Source organism: Anas acuta, chromosome 4 (assembly GCF_963932015.1).
Source record: "Anas acuta chromosome 4, bAnaAcu1.1, whole genome shotgun sequence".
Lineage (NCBI taxonomy): Eukaryota > Metazoa > Chordata > Aves > Anseriformes > Anatidae > Anas > Anas acuta.
Genome location: NC_088982.1, coordinates 73375383 through 73392080, shown reverse-complemented (window position 1 = coordinate 73392080; position 16698 = coordinate 73375383). Strand labels below are relative to the sequence as shown.

The following is a 16698-nucleotide window of genomic DNA, read 5'->3' as shown; positions in this document are numbered from 1 at the left end:
TTCCCACCCTTCTGGTGGCAGCCTAGGTTCAAACCTCATGCTGAATGTTTGAGTCATCCTGCGTGCCTTTACGGCCCATTAGCTTCCATTTGTGATGGACCAAGTCTCTCTCCAGCTGTAGTTAGCTTAGCTGCTAATTGCCCCAGCATTTGAAAACATTCCACGTAAAAATCAATACCAAGAATAAAACTTTTGAACCTCTACAGACAGGCTGGAATTTCACCCATTTTGTAGTCGCAGATCCCAAGAAGATCAAAAGAAAATAAGCATGGCTCTTGCTCATTTTGGTTGTGATAAAAATGCTTTTCCTTGCATTTAGTAACACAGGCCAGACCACGCTGGATTAAATTAATCGTGAAGAAAATGATCCTCCTACCAAGAAATGCAACATGGCAAAAAGCAGTGCAAATTCACCATAGACCATTCCATTCTTGTTTTGAAAGAGCAGTCTGAAGTTAAGATAACTTATTCATCATTCCCATCCAAACTTTCACGTCCCTTGAAGTTGCCGACAACCATACCGTTTAATGTGAAATGCTGTGCTGGCTTGTTTTCAGATGTGGACATCTGTGCCTTGGAAAATCCAAACAGGTAGATAATAGTCACAGCTTAAAATCCCTGTACATCTAGACTGAATCTCAGGGTTGTATTGTGTACCGTTTTTAAACACAACAGGAAAATAAAAGCTGAAGGAAAGGATGAACAACAGTTAAAAACTACCAGAGTTCTGTGTTTTTGCATAGAAGCATTTCAGAGAGACCTTAGATGATGCAATTTAACTAGCACTACCATCAAGAAATCCCGAAGTACTACATCTGCTTTTAAAGGAGAGAAAATTATAAAATAAAATTAAAAAAAAAAAAAAGAGAGAAAGAAAGAGAGAAAGAAAGAAGTGGCAGACCTAAGATCATCCTGTCAGTTCTAAAACTTCCACTGCTCACTGTGGAAGTCTTAATACAAATCCTCACATCATCCACTTCCAGCCTTCCTCACAAATACGACATGGAAGTTACCTAGGAAAATACCACCCCCAGTGTGCGACAAACTCAAATAGCTAAGTACCCAGAATCAGCTGGGCTTAAGGGTCAGCTCAGCCTCAGGAAGATTTGGTAAGAGCATTGATTTTCCCAGTGTGTGAACAACCAAGTTGTTTCCCTCAGACAACTTCCTAACCGAGGCATCACCACTACTGGATGCAACACCTGTCCTGGTAAGCAGCAGAGTGATGCAAAAGAGAGGTTGGCACTACTTGTGGAGGAATAAAGAAATGTTGTAGTTGTTACTGAGCAGCTATGACTCTGACTTCCCAATATGTATAACTAAAACCAGGGAAGGGTCCCATTAGAGGCTGCAGTTAATTAACACAACCGTCCAGGTGAAACCAGGCTGTAGAGCACAGCCAATTATAAATGTTCCAAAATTAATACAGAATTGGACCCCACCTGATTTCAGTAAACCAAATTTTTCCCAATGCTTATAAGTCTAGTTACCTAGACTGATCAATGAATTGGGTTTTAAACTGATGAGGTGTTACACAGCTGCTCCCCAACTCTTTCAAGTCAGGCAGATGCTGTAACAGAAAATGAAATTACATCCTCCTTTTGCTGCTATTCCAAAACTTTAGTCCTCTGATGACTTCAGATTTCCTCCGCATGCAGAAATACCCACAGCTCCATGGGAAATGAATCTAACATGCATATTTTTTCCCCCAAAACAATGATACCACTCTGCTTGTAGTCACCAATACTGTTTTATTAACCTGATATTCCTTGCGATTCTTTGCACAGAGCAACAAATTGCCAAGCACTTTGATATTTCAGGGCCTCTTACAAGCACCAGGTCACCATTTAAAAGTTTACTGGCACAAATGTCAACCTATGAAACTTGCCAGATATTTCAAAAGTGAAAGAAATGCCCCAAACACAGGTGAAACTTGTGTCTTTAGGATTCAGGAAAACTGCAGCACAATCTCTGCTACCCAGAGCTTTGCACTACTGCTGACCATCGAGCCTGTAGCGGTACACTGCAGCACCAAACTGCATGGAGGAGCTCTCTTCCCTGCTATATCTGACCAGCTTAGCTTTTAATACCATACACCCAAAGGCTAAAGAGATTACAGAATCAGCGTGTAATAGAAATCATAGCAACTGAATTAGCTTAGCACGATGAAATTGCACACTACCCCATGCGGTGCATAAAAGAACGTGCGGGTTCATAAGAAGCCTAACGAGGAAAAAGTAGGGCATAGAGAACGAAGATATTTTAATAGACTGATAGTAAATGACATCTTTTGTATTTATCTTGGAGGTCTTTCAGCAGGGAAACTACTGCCTTGCAGTGGATCTAGACAAAAGTTAAAACCACTAAAGGTAAATCCAATAATTCACCCACCCTACAGCATCCCTGTTCGGCTCTGGGAACATTATTTGCAAATGCAAACAGCTACAGCGCACCACTCTCCAATGGAAACGTTTCAAAAACATAAGTTCCTGTAGAAGAGGATACAAGCTCCTTTTTACTCCTATTTTTCCTGCTCACCAGAATGCCTTCCCCCCACCCTCAAACTAGAGTCTCACTTTCAGAACTGCACGCAGCGTTTGTTTCGCTTTGAAGTCTGTGAGTGGGCGCTGCAAGTTTTCCACGGCATCCCGAGCTCTGCCTGCGCCCACGGAGCAGACAGACAGATACCGCGGTGAGATCTGCCGGCCCCCACTGACCCCGCTCACCTTTGGGTATTTTTTTCCATGGTCTCACAGTTGCCCTACTATGTAAGCGTACTGATGGGGAACATCTTACTGAAGATCCGCTGATCCTGCTTTTACCAGAAACGTGGTAGGTACTTCATATGAAATGCATTTTACTTAGAGAAGTCCACAGCATAGCTTTCATCCCTGAACACCTTAAACCCAGCCAATGTCAGTTCTGTTTGCATGCATCTGATAAGAAACTGCCCCTCTTGGAAAGGAAAACCACTTTGAGTCGGCTGCCAAAAGGCACTTTTATCATATCTAAATCACAAGACGCAGACGATGTCTCTCAGGTAGGAGATCTGGCAGCTTTTGCCATTCAGCTGCATTCACCAGGGGTTCTGGTTCTCTGAAAATCCCTCAGGATGTTCATAAAAAGATCCCACGAAGATCCTCATGTAAAGATAGAAACCGAACGCCCTTCCAATTAAATCAGCTTTATACATACATACACACGCACAGAGCACATCTCAGCATTTTGTCAGGTGCTGCAGCAACTGGTGCAGTTCAGAATCACCAATGAGAAGAAAAAAATCTGGCTGTTTACAGCAGAGCCAGAAACAAGAAAGAAAAGAAAGAGTCAGGCCTGTTCTGGTGCCTGGCTCCACAGAAGGCTGGGGACGTACGGTTGGGCGTGTGCCATAAACCCAGTAAGTGTCTTTTATCAAAAGCTTGAAGAGCAAAAGGCCAGGGCAGCTTTTCCCGACTGCAGAGCACAGCACTGGCCATCTCGCAAGCACCCAATAGCAAATGGGCACATTTTGTTCTGGGGCATCAAAGGAAGAAATACAGCTCTGTGACTGCCGAGTCCTTAGTGTCTCGGTGGAGAAAAAATAAAAAATAAAAGAAAAAAAAACAAACACATTAAACAGTAGAAAGGCTCAGGTGAGCACAGGGAAATCAGTGTAAACAGCTCGCATTTTCATACAAGCTAGAATCTTACTTTAAGAGGCAAGGCAAAATTACCAGAGAGCAATGACACTGAGATCTCAGATGAACGTGACCTATTTTTGAGGATCCCTGACCTTAACACGCTGTTTGGCATTTACCTAAATGAACCGAGCAATCTTAGTACAGAGTTTAAAATAAGTCCTTTATTGAGAGCTTAAACTTGCCCATACAGCTTGACTAACAAAACAAACAGAAAACAGACAAAAAGAAAGTCAGGAAGAATAGCAGAAAAAGCTGACAGAGCAGCTACACGCAGACAATACAGGAAAGCTTATAAAAGGCAAAACCACCCAAAAATTTTCAGCTGAAAATCTTGTGAAGAATACTTAGTTTTTACAGCAAATACAGCTTTGTTGTTGTTGTTGTTGTTTTTGTGTGTGTGTTTGTTTTTAACTCCAAAAATAGGGAAGGAGTAGAGACCAGCCAGAAAGCACAGTGGTCTCCATGACCTTTTCACAAGTTGGAAATTCAGAATCAAACCTCAGTTCTGCCTTACCGAGACCAGAAATGAAGTTTATTTTCCACATCCTAGATATGTTCCCTAATCAAAAAGGCGATATTCCTCTTTCTATTTCTCTGTCAAAAATACTAAGTATAATTTTTATTCCAGGAGAAATAACTAGGAAACTGACATGTTTTTAAAGAACAGAATTCTTTTTCTTTAGCCAGCGTTTCTGAAGATCCCTCCAAATAACTCCAGTTACCATTCCTAATGGGCATTACTTGGAATTACTGTATGTACCCATCGCTTTTCCATCAACCTCCACTTTTCTGAGCGATTTTATCAACTGCCACATTTGACAGCAAACATCCTACAGAATTATAACCTGCTATCAGTGATTTACAAAGTAATTGGTAGGTCAAGTATTGCAAACAAAATACAGCAGGGTATGCTTTGAGATTTGTGTGTGGGTGTAACAGGCAGAAGCTCAAGAATTGTGTTAGCAGCGTATTTGCAGATACGGCTTCCCGACGCACGGCAAGCCCTGGCATACTCACCCATCTGGCTGGCAAGGCAGTGGCTGTTCAGAGAGCAGACACCAGTTTAGCCTTCTCAGGGGTACTTAGTGACGTCACCTCTTAGAAATACGACGTGACACATCCATCAGCATCCGAAACAGACTCGCCAGTGACTCACACCATAATTAGCAAAACCTCAGCTGACCCCAGGGAAAGTCTCCAGGGGCAGAAAAAGATTTCAAGCACGATACCTACCCACTTCGTTCATTATATTATTCCTACTGCTTTTTCAGCACATAGTGAGTAAAATAATTGTAACCAACTATTTAAAACCCTTTTTCTATTCTCTATAATGACAACACAGTGAGGGGCTCCTTCCAGTCTAGACGTCACCTGACAGCAAAGAGAAATCAAGCCCCTGTGCAGTGACACTGAACAGTGCTCAGAAGAACTCCCAGTCCACGGCTACTCCTGGTACTGCACGGTACAACCTGCGTTACCTTGAAGTAACCTGTGGCCTGCTAGCAAAGCACCAGAAATGTGTTACCTGCACGCCTCAACAGCATCACTGCAAATGAGGACTAACAGGAGTTAGCATTTGGTTGATTAGTATGGATTACATACCAAAAAAATAAGAGCATAGTATCCAGCTTCCCGTTAGATGGGATGTCACGTCGGGATCGCATGAACATTCATGATTTTCACTTCTTTCAATCGTTCAGCAAACAATAGAGGATTTTTGTTTTTTGTTTTTTTAAAAAAAGGCAAAATTCATTAGACATACAGAAATGAATTACTCATACATTTCTCTGCAATCTAAAGTGAAATACCTTTTGCAACATGCTGGCCATTTAAACGTCAATTCTTCATGTCCCATTCAGTTACTTACCTAAAAAAAAAAAAAAAGAAAAAATCCATTAGTTTTCCATGTTCTCAAATCTATCGTGAATGCAAAACCTTGTTCTCCACTCTTCCCCAGCAAATTTTCAGTAGTTATAAATTAGGTAAGACTATTAGGGTAATGGGTTTTGGTTATATCATTAGTTTAGATGACACGTTTTCACTTCTGCTTCAGCTAAGCATTCATTAATTGAATTTAAGAACTTTCTTTCCTTATTATTGCTTCTTTCTTCCCCAGTAATGATATCTAAATAAAAGCTTCTTGATGCCCTCAATAATTTGATTTCCACATTCTATTTACTCTGGGAAAAAAAAAGTCATAATTGCAATTGCAGTAATGGAAATATAAATGGAAATATAAAATATTCAGCAGAAGTACCCTAACATCATACTCAGTACAGAAACAGATGTTTGTACAACTTCTTAACAGCAGCGGGGAAGAAAAAAAGAGAAAAAAAACAGCAGGTTTTGAATGTAACAGAGCACAGAACAGCAGACCACGAGACTCTAGCTGACAGCTATGAATTCAGGTACAGTCTCCATAGGATCCATATTTCAGCCATGGATTTCCTTCATGGTTCTGTCGCTGTTTTCTGTGACCTTGACCCACTTCATCGCTTTACTTTTACAATGGTAAAGTATTTTTTTTGCCCAGGTCCCTTGAGGCTCTGGATATTAAAAAAGAGTATACAGCAGTAGGTACTGCTACCTGCCTGAGCAACTAGTTACTAACGAGCACGTAGAAAAGAGCTTGCTGTCAACTATGCTCAAGTCTTCACTCACTCCCTGTTCAATGATTTCATCCCCCTCATCAGCCAGCCCTTCCTTTTCCTCTCAAGACATCAAAATCATTTCCGAAGTTGATGCTGTTCTCTTGCTTTTACCATATATCATTTTAGAAGGGAATGACTGTATTCAAAGCTTTGCCAGACTTCAAATTCATTAATGACAACCATGTCAACGCTCAGGAACAGCCAAAAATTGTATTTAAGTGATTAAGTTGAACGTATTTCAAAGGAGTGAAATTGTACGTCGTATTTGTCCAAATGATCAATAAGTCCATTCTGCAGCCCTGTTATTCTCCACACTGTACAGAAATGATTTTGGTTATTCACAACATTAACTAGTGTCCTAAAACACTTTTTAGAAATTACAAAGCATAACAACTCGGTAGAGCAGACAGCTTCTGGATAGTACTTTGCAACACCAGCAAGCAAAAAGCAGCAGCAGCAGGAGAGCTGGACCCACCAACACGCATTTTTTGCCAAGGGGAATTCATGCTAGGGTCTTGCCTCTGAGACTTCAAAACAGTGAGAGCAGAGCAGGCAGGCACAAGGGCCGAACCTGCGAGGTGTCCCAGCCTCCTCATCCTGCCAGGACCGAGCACCCAGAAGGGAAAGGCCTCCAGAACAGCCCCAGCCTGCCCACGGGCTGCCAGCACAGCAGCAGGGGCAGCAAGCACAGGTGTCAGTGTCTGCACACCTCAAATGGATCCCAACTCCTCTTTCTGCCAGCCATGCACATCGCCCATCTATCGCCCGCACCCTTCCCGCTGTTCTGCTCGCACAAGCTTCCCGAAACGAATCAGATGGAGCTCACTTTTGCACATGGCCTGCTCCCACCGAGCAGAGCGAACAGGCTCAACACGAGCTCTGCCTGCTCCCTACTATTTCAGGCTGAACGCCGAGAGGCTGCCAGCGGCAGACACCTCCTGCACCAGCTCTGCTGCTTCCCCCTCCTGGCAGCCGGCTCTCTGATGCCTCGCAACGGGCACGGTGCTTTTTCCTTGGCAGAACTCATTTTACCCTCTTTCAAATGAGAAAATGTTGGTTCCTCTGGTTCACATACACGCACATGTTTCGTCTTTTCCAAGAGAAAAGAAGTGCCAGCTGCAATTAGTACTTCTCTAGGGAGTAAGTCCGTTTCAGAATGTGTAACGCTACTGCACTTGAACTACAAGGTGCACGTAGCTGCGCCAGTGCTTGGGTTTGGTTTTTATTCCTTCCCTTCTCAAGGGGGAGCACAGTTCTCACGGTTTGCAAGAAAACAAATTAATCCTGTTCATCACAAGTGCTTTCACTGCTAGCTCTCCTACAGTTATTTGCAATAATTACCCAAATACCTTTTCCACGGATAATTTGGAGTGGTAAGAATAAACCTGAGGGTCTACTTTTTGCAGTGTCTTGTTTGCAGATTAAGAAGTCAGGAGGGTCCCCGTAAGGGCAGGGCGGGAGCATTAAACTTCAAGTGCCACAGCCAGCCCTTCCTTTTTGTGAGGGGAAAACAAAATCCTTGTCCTTTGCCATTTTGCAAGTGGTGTGCCGACGGATTGCCTGGGGGTTACACGAGAAGAGTCGCAATCAACAGAAGCAGCCCTTGTTGTGCACGAAGGGCACCCCCCAGCAGCGCACATCCTTGAGCTGGCCTCCCATGGAGCTGCAGACCCCACACATTGCACTCGGATAAGGTGTGGCTTCTCTTGTAGGGGTGAAAGTGAAATCTGAGTAAAGACTACAGTCAGGCCCCAGAAATGTTACTGCATACAGCAGGCACGGCTTTCTGCCTCTCCAACATCAACTGCAATGAGAAAAATGGCATCCAAAGGAGAAATAATGACACCCACGTTAGGAGCAGGTGTCACGGTACCACTTTTACCCATGGCATACCCTGCGCCACGCCTCCCTCCAGTCTGGGAGCAGGATGAAGATGCGATGGTTATTGCGACTCAGGAGGAAGGCGGTACGGCAGCTCCACCGCCGAGCTGCTCAAGGAATAGGATTAGCACTAATGTCCTGCGGCCTCCTTGCACTTCTCATTACGACACATTCTTGCATCTGCTTAGAGAGCCTCGTGCACAGGGTGACCACGGCAGGGGCTGTGTGCTCAGAGCTAATGCTGCACACAGCCACCGGGACAGAGAGAAGAGGTGATGAGGTGGGGCGGGTGATCAGCATAACAGCATTTTCCTGGTTTTGGAGACTTGGGTGTCAACCTAGGTGAAAAGAAACCTGAAAAGGGAAACTTGGGGTGAACGTATCCAAGCAAGAGAGTGAAAAACACACGCGGGAAACTGTTGGTTGCTGCAGAGGGCCCAGGTGCTCAAGCCACCATCCTAACCAAGTCTTGTTCTGTCCCCCATCCAAGCTCATAGTGGTTAAAATCCACACCTGGCTACCACCCCTAACAAAATAAGAAATGCTAAACCCCACAGAGCAGCTAACATCGGATACAGCTCTCACTTTGCATCCTTGATACCATTTTTCACTGTTTTAGATGACGCAACTGATGCATTAAAATGAATTTAATCGGGTTTTCTGCTTCTCAAACCCACCGCCTCCGCACACTCCACTTCAAGAGCTCCGAAGCCAGCTTCCTTTTTTCTGTCGGAAAGTTTCAGCACGCTGGCAGGGCACTGAGTCACCAGGGTCACGGCGAGGGAGAACAAACCCTGCCTTTGTGCGCCGTCCCTGGACCACGGGGAGCTCGACTGGCAGACGCAGTGCAGTTTGGGGGAGGATCAATTGCACAAAATGCGCGACATTAAAAGCGCCGAGAGCATGAACTCCTTCACGGTGACAGAGGCTCTCCAAGCCCAAGGCTCTTCTGAATGTTTTCAGCAAAAGAATTCTTCTTTTTTTCAGCAAAAGAGTTCTTCTTTGCTCTAATGCTTGGCTGGAGCTTGAACACTAGAGCCCAGTTCTGCACCCTTAGAAACCATCAGCATGTTTGCAAAACTAGCAACTGCATCTAAACAGTAGCTTACCCTCTCTTCCTATCCCTAAGAATCACAAAAGATATTTCAGTAGTTTTTAAATTGCTTAAACCCACCATGTACTTATAGCTGACTACCTAGTAATATGAAATTAAATTGAGATTATGAAATCAAATTCTATATTACAGCAAATCAATAGCTTGCAAATTTTGATTAAATCTTAGTGGAGGGGTGGCAACCCAGTGTGCTTCTATTTTTATATACATATTACGTTATAACACAGTATTGTGTAGTTGGTTTCATTTACCATGGTATCATCAGTCTTCCTAAAAGCACTGAAGAGCAGAAGTCTAACATCTGGCTCCGAGGTGCCTACTGAATAAAATTTAAGCATTAATAGCAAAGTAATCCACTTAATCCTTTGGGGAAATGGAGATAGGCTATTTCTGCTCCTCCAACAGAAAGAACAAGCAAGAGAATAGCTCTCGACATCCTCTCCAGAGCAGCTCTCAGAGTTTTCCTGCCATCCCACCTTTTTGCTAACTGGCACGTGGAGAGGCCATTTGAACTTTTTGCCCCTCACTTAGAGCTATACTTCAATTGATCTCACATTTGCATAATTTTAAATCTACACATTGAGCAAAAAACGGTGTTATGAAAGCCCTAGGAACTATTTGCTACATGCTGGGCTGATACCAACCACGATGAGACGTCTGTTCTGATGCCTTACTGAAGGACCAAAACATATATGGCTGATATTTTGTAGTGGTGAGGGAAGGAGCTCTGGAAAACCCTGGAAGCGATAACGATGCAGTAATGACAGCCCATGATAAAGGGGAAAATGGAGTCCATAAAGGGTGAAACAGAAGAGTAGATACAATTATTTTTGGTGTGCTACAGAAGTGAAATGTTACTACAAAAGCCTAATTTTGCTAGAGACAAGAGACAGCGCATTCATCAAAACAGAAGTTTGAACAAGAGCTGTGAAGATGATCAAAAAAGCATGTGCTAAAAATGTCCCGCAGGAAAAATCAGGAAGAGTTGGGTGTTGGTTGTGCAGCTGGGTGAAACCCATCCGAGCCCAGGCTGCCACTGCAGGAGGCACACCCACAGCCACGTCCCTCCAGCTCCCCCATCTCAAGATGCTGGAGACCCCGCGTTGTAAATATCTTAATGCCTTTTACACGTCCTGGCTCTCCACATCATGCAATGCCCAGTTTTGGAAGATCTACAGAAGACACCTACGCAAAGCTGGCAGCTATTCCTCAGCTCGTTAAATCTTCTGACCTTAAAACATGAAAAACTAAAACGTGTAATTTTGTCTCCGACGATGCCGTTCAAAGGACAGCGACAGATCTCCTTCATTGCCACGCTGATAACCACAGGAACGTGAAGCCAAAGGAACTTCTCTGCAAGGAGAAGCCACAGAAGACGGGGCAGCAGTGAAACCCCACACCTGCCTTCCTCTGCTGCCTGGGCCCTGGCCCCACAGGCTGAATTTATCCCTGAGAGAAAAGCAGCAGCTGGTGTAACGCCAGCTTCATCACCTGAGCAGTCACATCAGAAAACAACTCCCACGCTGCCAGGCTGCTCCTCGATCATTTCAAAGTCATCCCACCCCCTGAACGTGAGGGTAAATGGCTTTTCCTTTCCTGTAACGCCTAGTGCAGGATGGGGCCTGTAACACTAAGGGAGAAAGGGGAGGCAGAGAATAAAAGACAATAAAAACCATCAGCCTGATGCTCCTCACATCTCAGCGCAATTCAGAGATTGGAGACGCTCATTAATGGCCAGCAATTAGATCCCTGCCCACCATAAATACACACCCCTGTTTCCACCGAGAGCACAGCGAGATCAGTGCAGCGAGAACACCTGAACAACCTCCTGTTGGCAGCGACTAATCCATTTCATAATTATTTATGCACTGTGGTACAGTGTTGGGGTGTTTTTGAGGCATTTTTGCGCCACCTCACTGGCTCCCTTGGTATCTGACCCCAGCAGATTTTCTCACCAGGTCCTGGGACACGTCCCCCTGCTGCCAGAACGGCCTCCCGCAGCTCGCCGGGATGCTCCCCAGCTGCTGAGCGCTTCTGAACTTCAGCACATGGCTTAGGAAACCTGCCTTTCTGTTTAGGAAGCCTGTCTTTTAATTAAATCAAATGGAGATGTTAATCTAATTTTTGACAAACGAAGCAGAATATAAATATAGCTTGGAAAAAAAACCCTCCTTAGCGGGTGCTGCTGGACTCTCAGCTCGCTGCCCGCTGTGCGAGCAGAGCTTACTGGGGGCAGGGGCACGGCCCCCACGGCAGCAGGCAGGAGCAGAAACTGCTCGAGCAGCCCAGGTACACAATTCCCCCAAAGCTGGCAGCTCCAGCAATCCCTGAACAGCATCCAGTAAACTGGATGGAAAACTCACACAGCTGTCCAGCTGAGGAAGGAGGGCTAGCCCCGTCAATGTGCCTTTCGCACCTTGTTCTATACTTTCCTATCTTATTTCACTATGTTTATTATGTAGGTTAGGAAAAACGAGAAGCCCCCAAAGGATACCAGTAACTCGCTTTATTTGAGATTCAACCTTGCAGCAGCTTCCTTCTGGCTGGGCTCCAGGCAGCATGGGGAAGGGAGCGAGGGGCACGAGCCATTTCCAGGCAGCCGTGCCCCCAGCCCGGCGGCACAGAGGGCTGTTTGCACACACAGCTTCTGGGTCTGCCTTCGGGAGGCCAAATCCAGAGTCACGGACATCACTCAGGGGTTTGCTCCCTTTACAGTCCCAGCATCTGGTGGAGAACTCGGCCAGAAAGTACTTGTGTGTGCCTTTGTTTTAAAGCAGAAGCTCTGGGGGAAGCCGATCCATTTGGGCTTGGTTTTTAATTCTCAAGGGAATGAATGAGGGACCTCAGAGAACAGTCCCAGAAGGAAACGCCAGCACGCGCTGTGCCAGGCAGGGGATTTTCTGCATGAAGGATGGAAGAGACAACTGGGTCTCATCTGGTTTGGGATGAGCCATAACCCTGGCACAGCGCTCAAGCTGGCCTGCGATATCCTGGATTAAAAATTTAAAAAAAAAAAAAAAAAATTAAATTCAAAAGCTCCTGCTCTTACACAAGTCATTAAGAAAAACAGAAAGCTAGCGTTAGCCTCTTCTAATGCTTTTTGACAAAGAAAGCAAGGAACAGAGCAGAGAAGGTGCACCGAAACGTAGCTCGGAGATACCCAGCTCTGCCCCACGCCCTGCACCGAACTGCTCTGCGCCAGGAGAAGGGGCCAAGAAAGCAAAGCAACAAGAGGGAACCTGAAGAGCTTTGCTCAGGAGTTCTGCAAGACAAAACGCACTGGGCAGGGGCGTGTGGCAGGGTCTGAGCGAGCACAAATCACGCGGCAGAAGCCAGGGAAATCCACCTGGTCGGATAAACCCATCAGCTGAAAACCCTGCGTGCGTCAGAGGCTCTGCAGCCAGGCTCGTGTCCCTGTAACCACATTTCACTCCCACACCTTCACTGCTGGAGCAGGGCCACCGCTCTGCAGCCAAGCAGCTCTCTCCAGAGCTCCCTGATGACTTTTTTTTTTTCTCCAAAAAGTGTCAAAAGCTGTATTTAGGAGCAAAACAAATTAAGATTTATTTCAAAACTTCCTATCTGGAAAATTATATAGCATCACGTAATTTTGCAATTTCTAGCCCTTCTTCAGAGCAAAAGAGTGTTTTTGCACGCCGCGAATTGCCGACAGATGTTCTCCTTTCTGTTGTTACACAGTCTTGACAAAAATACGCCCCAGCCTTAATGGCACTGCAATCACCCTGAGCAGGCTTTCCATTTGATCTGCTCCACGCCTCATGGCCTTTTTTTTGTCTGCTTGTTCTAGCACAATGCACGTTTGGTACCACAACAGCGACAGCTGACAACTGCTTCTCCTGTGTCCAAGAGCTTTGCCATTCAGTTTGAACCAAAAGCATTTGCCACATTGCATGGCATTGAAGTAGATTTAATCAGAGGTGGCCACGAGGTTGTCAGTGCCAGACTGAAGGAGTTTGGTAGAACAAAAGCTGGGTTTGTCTCCAGGAATTTAGGCAGGGAGAAGCAGAGCATCTTTGTGAACACATCAAGAGGAATTTCAAGGAGGAGAAAGTGAGAGCTGTAATTAAAATATCCTTGTGCAGTGCCAGAAAACCACTCCTACATGACCAGAGGATGCACCTAGCGCCTCGTGGCAGCACTGTGAGAACTGACAAGGCGAGCAGCCCTCCCTTCTTCACTCCAGGCGTTACCAGCTGGAGGGGGATACCGTCAGCGCCCTGCTGCTGCACAGCTATCAATCCAGAATAACAAGCATCATCCGACACCTGGTCACATTCAGCAATAAAGCCACAAGTTAAACAGAACGGAGTCCCCAGACTGCAGGGACAGTCCTCAAAAACCCTCTGTTAGGACACCAAATCCCTTAGAAGACATAACAAAGGATATTGCATCTCTCCTAGCTAACGTGTCGGGGACCACATTAAAAAAAGCACACCACGCTAAGAGGAAGGACATCTTCACCTTTTTGGCATTGCCTGGCCACCGAGGTCATCTCCCTTACTCTTGCTACGCCTTGGGATGTCGTAGTTGTTCCAGATTTATGCAGGTAATATTTAAACTCAGAAGAAAGAGACTGGAAGAGAAGGTGGGAGAGAAGGACTAGGAATGCAGCTTCTCTGAAGACCACTGTGGGACACGACCTGAAAAAGCAAGGCACTCGGACAATATGTGTGAGGATCCAGAGCTTTGTGTGTGCAGAGAGCACGGGAAACCCAATCGTTGGAGTTAGCAGCAGAGCGGGCACTAACACCGCTGCTTTGGTGCATCATTTTCAAGTGAAATTTAAATCTCCCCAAGTTTGAATTAACTGGCTGCCAAAGGGCCGAGAAAGAGAGGCCTGGATGTTGTGTAGGGCGCGCTGGTATAGCCGGTCCTTTGGCACAAAGCAGCCCGGTTTTTGGCATTACCGCATCGAAAGCTGCCTACAGTACGTTAATGAATTGGAAGCCAGCCCTGCATGAAATGTTTCAACATCCACTCCAACTGTGCTCAAGGAATTTCCTATTTGCCTCTTTCCGCTAATTACGGAGCCACTGGCACACAGCGCGGCCTTTTGAGAGGCGCGGCTCGTCCTCAAGTGCTGCTCCAGCCCGTGAAAGACGTGAGACATTTTCCTCCGTGCAGACCCTGTGAACGTGCTGTTTTCACCCAAGAAGACAACTTGTTGTCACACTGGTTGTCCAGCGCCACGTCTCTGCCCTCAGCCACAGAGCAGGAGATCAGGAGCTCGAGACTCTGACCCCCAGCCACCAAGGCCAGCAGAGCTTTTCCTGATGTCTCCGTTGCGTGCAGAAGCAGGTGGAGCCTTTCTCCACCGCTTTGTAGGCGCTCTCCTGTCAGGGGCATCTCATCCTGCATCACTTTTTCTGGCTGTGCCGTTCTAATTCAGCAGCATCGTACGATAACCAGCAGAGTACACAACACATTGCATATTTTTCTTTTCAGGATGCTCAGTAGGTTATGGTAATCACAGTATTTATTTCAATGCTTTCAGATTAATGAACTGATACAATTCCCCATTGAATGGGTTACTTTTGACTCTTATACAAGCAGTAGAATCTATGTTCAAAAATTACAAGTGATAAGGAAGACTTAAAAATGTAGGGTTTGGTTGTTTTGCATTGATGTTCCACAAAGAAACTGAAATGCTATCCTTGTCTGAATATTAAGATAATTAGCTATAGCTACATTTTGAAATGCAGAAAGCTAATCCCTAGCTGGTAAGGAAGTGACCACTGCCAGCATTTACCTAACACATACAGAATATTAAAACTTATCCCTCTAAATTACCTTAGTTTTTATGTCTTAGCTGACCTGGCATTTGGGCAGTAGACTTCACTTCTGCTACAGTATAAACCACTACTCTCTTGTAAGCCTCTTTTTCAACTCGATAAAAATGTATGAAGTTCTTACATTAGTAATGAACTTCTATGCTTCTGCAAGTGAGCTTTCTTCCAGAAGACAACAGCAGCCAGCCAAGTGGGCAGAAAAACTACAACCGAAAGCTGAGCTTCCTGCAGATGTTTTGTGCTGTCAGACAGCTGGCAGCACCACGAGGAAGTGCAGCAGCCTCATCTCTGAATACCTTAAGCTAGCGCATGGGTCATGGCACAAGATGGGAGAAGTGCTGAGAGCAGGAATAACATCAAGGTAATAACTACTGCAACCACATCTCTCCTACACATACAGAATTCGTCTCACTTTATCAGTAATGTAAATAGTCGCAAGCAGGCCAGGTTTTGAAGACGTGCTGCCTGGATGTTGGAAGCCTCGTAACTCTTCTGAAGGTGAGCCACGGTCCTGCAGCCCCAGGGACCCAAGGAAGGCAGTGTGAAAGCAGCCTGAAGGCAAAAGGTGGCAGCTGAGGAGCACCAAAGGCCAGGCAGGACAAACAGCATGAAGCCACAAAAAGCCACGTAGTGATAAAGCTGGCAACGTTTCACTGTTCAGCACAAGTCACATTGCCCTCAAGAAATGAAAATCAGGAACAATTCCACCTAAGCCAAGAGCTGCACTGACCTACAGCAACCAGAGTGAGCCAGGCACCCGCTGCCCCAAACCCATTTTATGTATTTATTTGTTCTCCATTCCTGTCCCCAGAGAGCCCCCCTTTGCTGCACGTGTCAAGTCTTTGGAGTGCACATACAGAAAAAATCTTAATGTTAGCTTATGAAGAGATTTCTTAACACTGCAGACAAAAAACTAACAATGCGTACATTCAAAATAATTATCCTAAAAACAAGCAGAAAGTATTCCTCAAACTCATTCCCCATTTCGCCAATATTTATTTTTCACTTCTCTGTATATGTTTTTGCAGCAGTAGGAAAACAACCGGGGCTTTGAAGTACAGCTGCTTTCATTGGTGCTTCAGAAATTCAAGGTCTGATCTGCATTGGCATGGAAAGCCTCCCAAATAATCAAATCTCATCTGTACCCAGGGAAAAGAAACACGTGCAACATTTCATCTATCTTCTCAAGCATCAAGTCCCACTATTATTCTTGCCTTAATCAAACATTAATTTTCATTTAAAGAAGTTACATTTAAAGAAAAAATGTTTTTCTGAAAAATCAAAAACCAACTCCTGATATTCATGAAGGAAACAACTTCTGTGAGTTCTGTTCACTCAGAGTTAGCCTCATCCTGATCCCCCCAAATCCCACGACTGACCCCAGTAAGCAATAAAAGCAGCAGTATGTCCTGCTGAGAAATCTTACCATACACACGCAAAGACTGCATGCATTTGCGTTTTCTTCTCAAGGACTCAAGCTACCAATTATGACAACTTCACTCCTGAGAAGCTGGAAGAGCCCATCAGGCTGCACAGGACATACCCTACTGTCAAAATCACAT

General features: G+C 45.1%; 1 protein-coding gene across 2 annotated transcripts in view; it reads right to left on the bottom strand.

The window, feature by feature from the left end:
• Positions 1–16698, bottom strand: part of ANK2 (ankyrin 2) — a 356900-nt gene that overhangs the window by 305748 nt on the left and 34454 nt on the right. The window contains exon 2 of one of the 2 annotated variants that reach the window (XM_068682027.1): positions 5489–5547. The exons of the other annotated variant lie outside the window; for it this stretch is intronic. Within the exon in view, the coding sequence (XP_068538128.1) occupies positions 5489–5509 (21 nt within the window). The 5' untranslated portion in view covers positions 5510–5547. The remainder of the gene's footprint in view (positions 1–5488; positions 5548–16698) is intronic. 2 annotated transcript variants of the gene reach the window in all.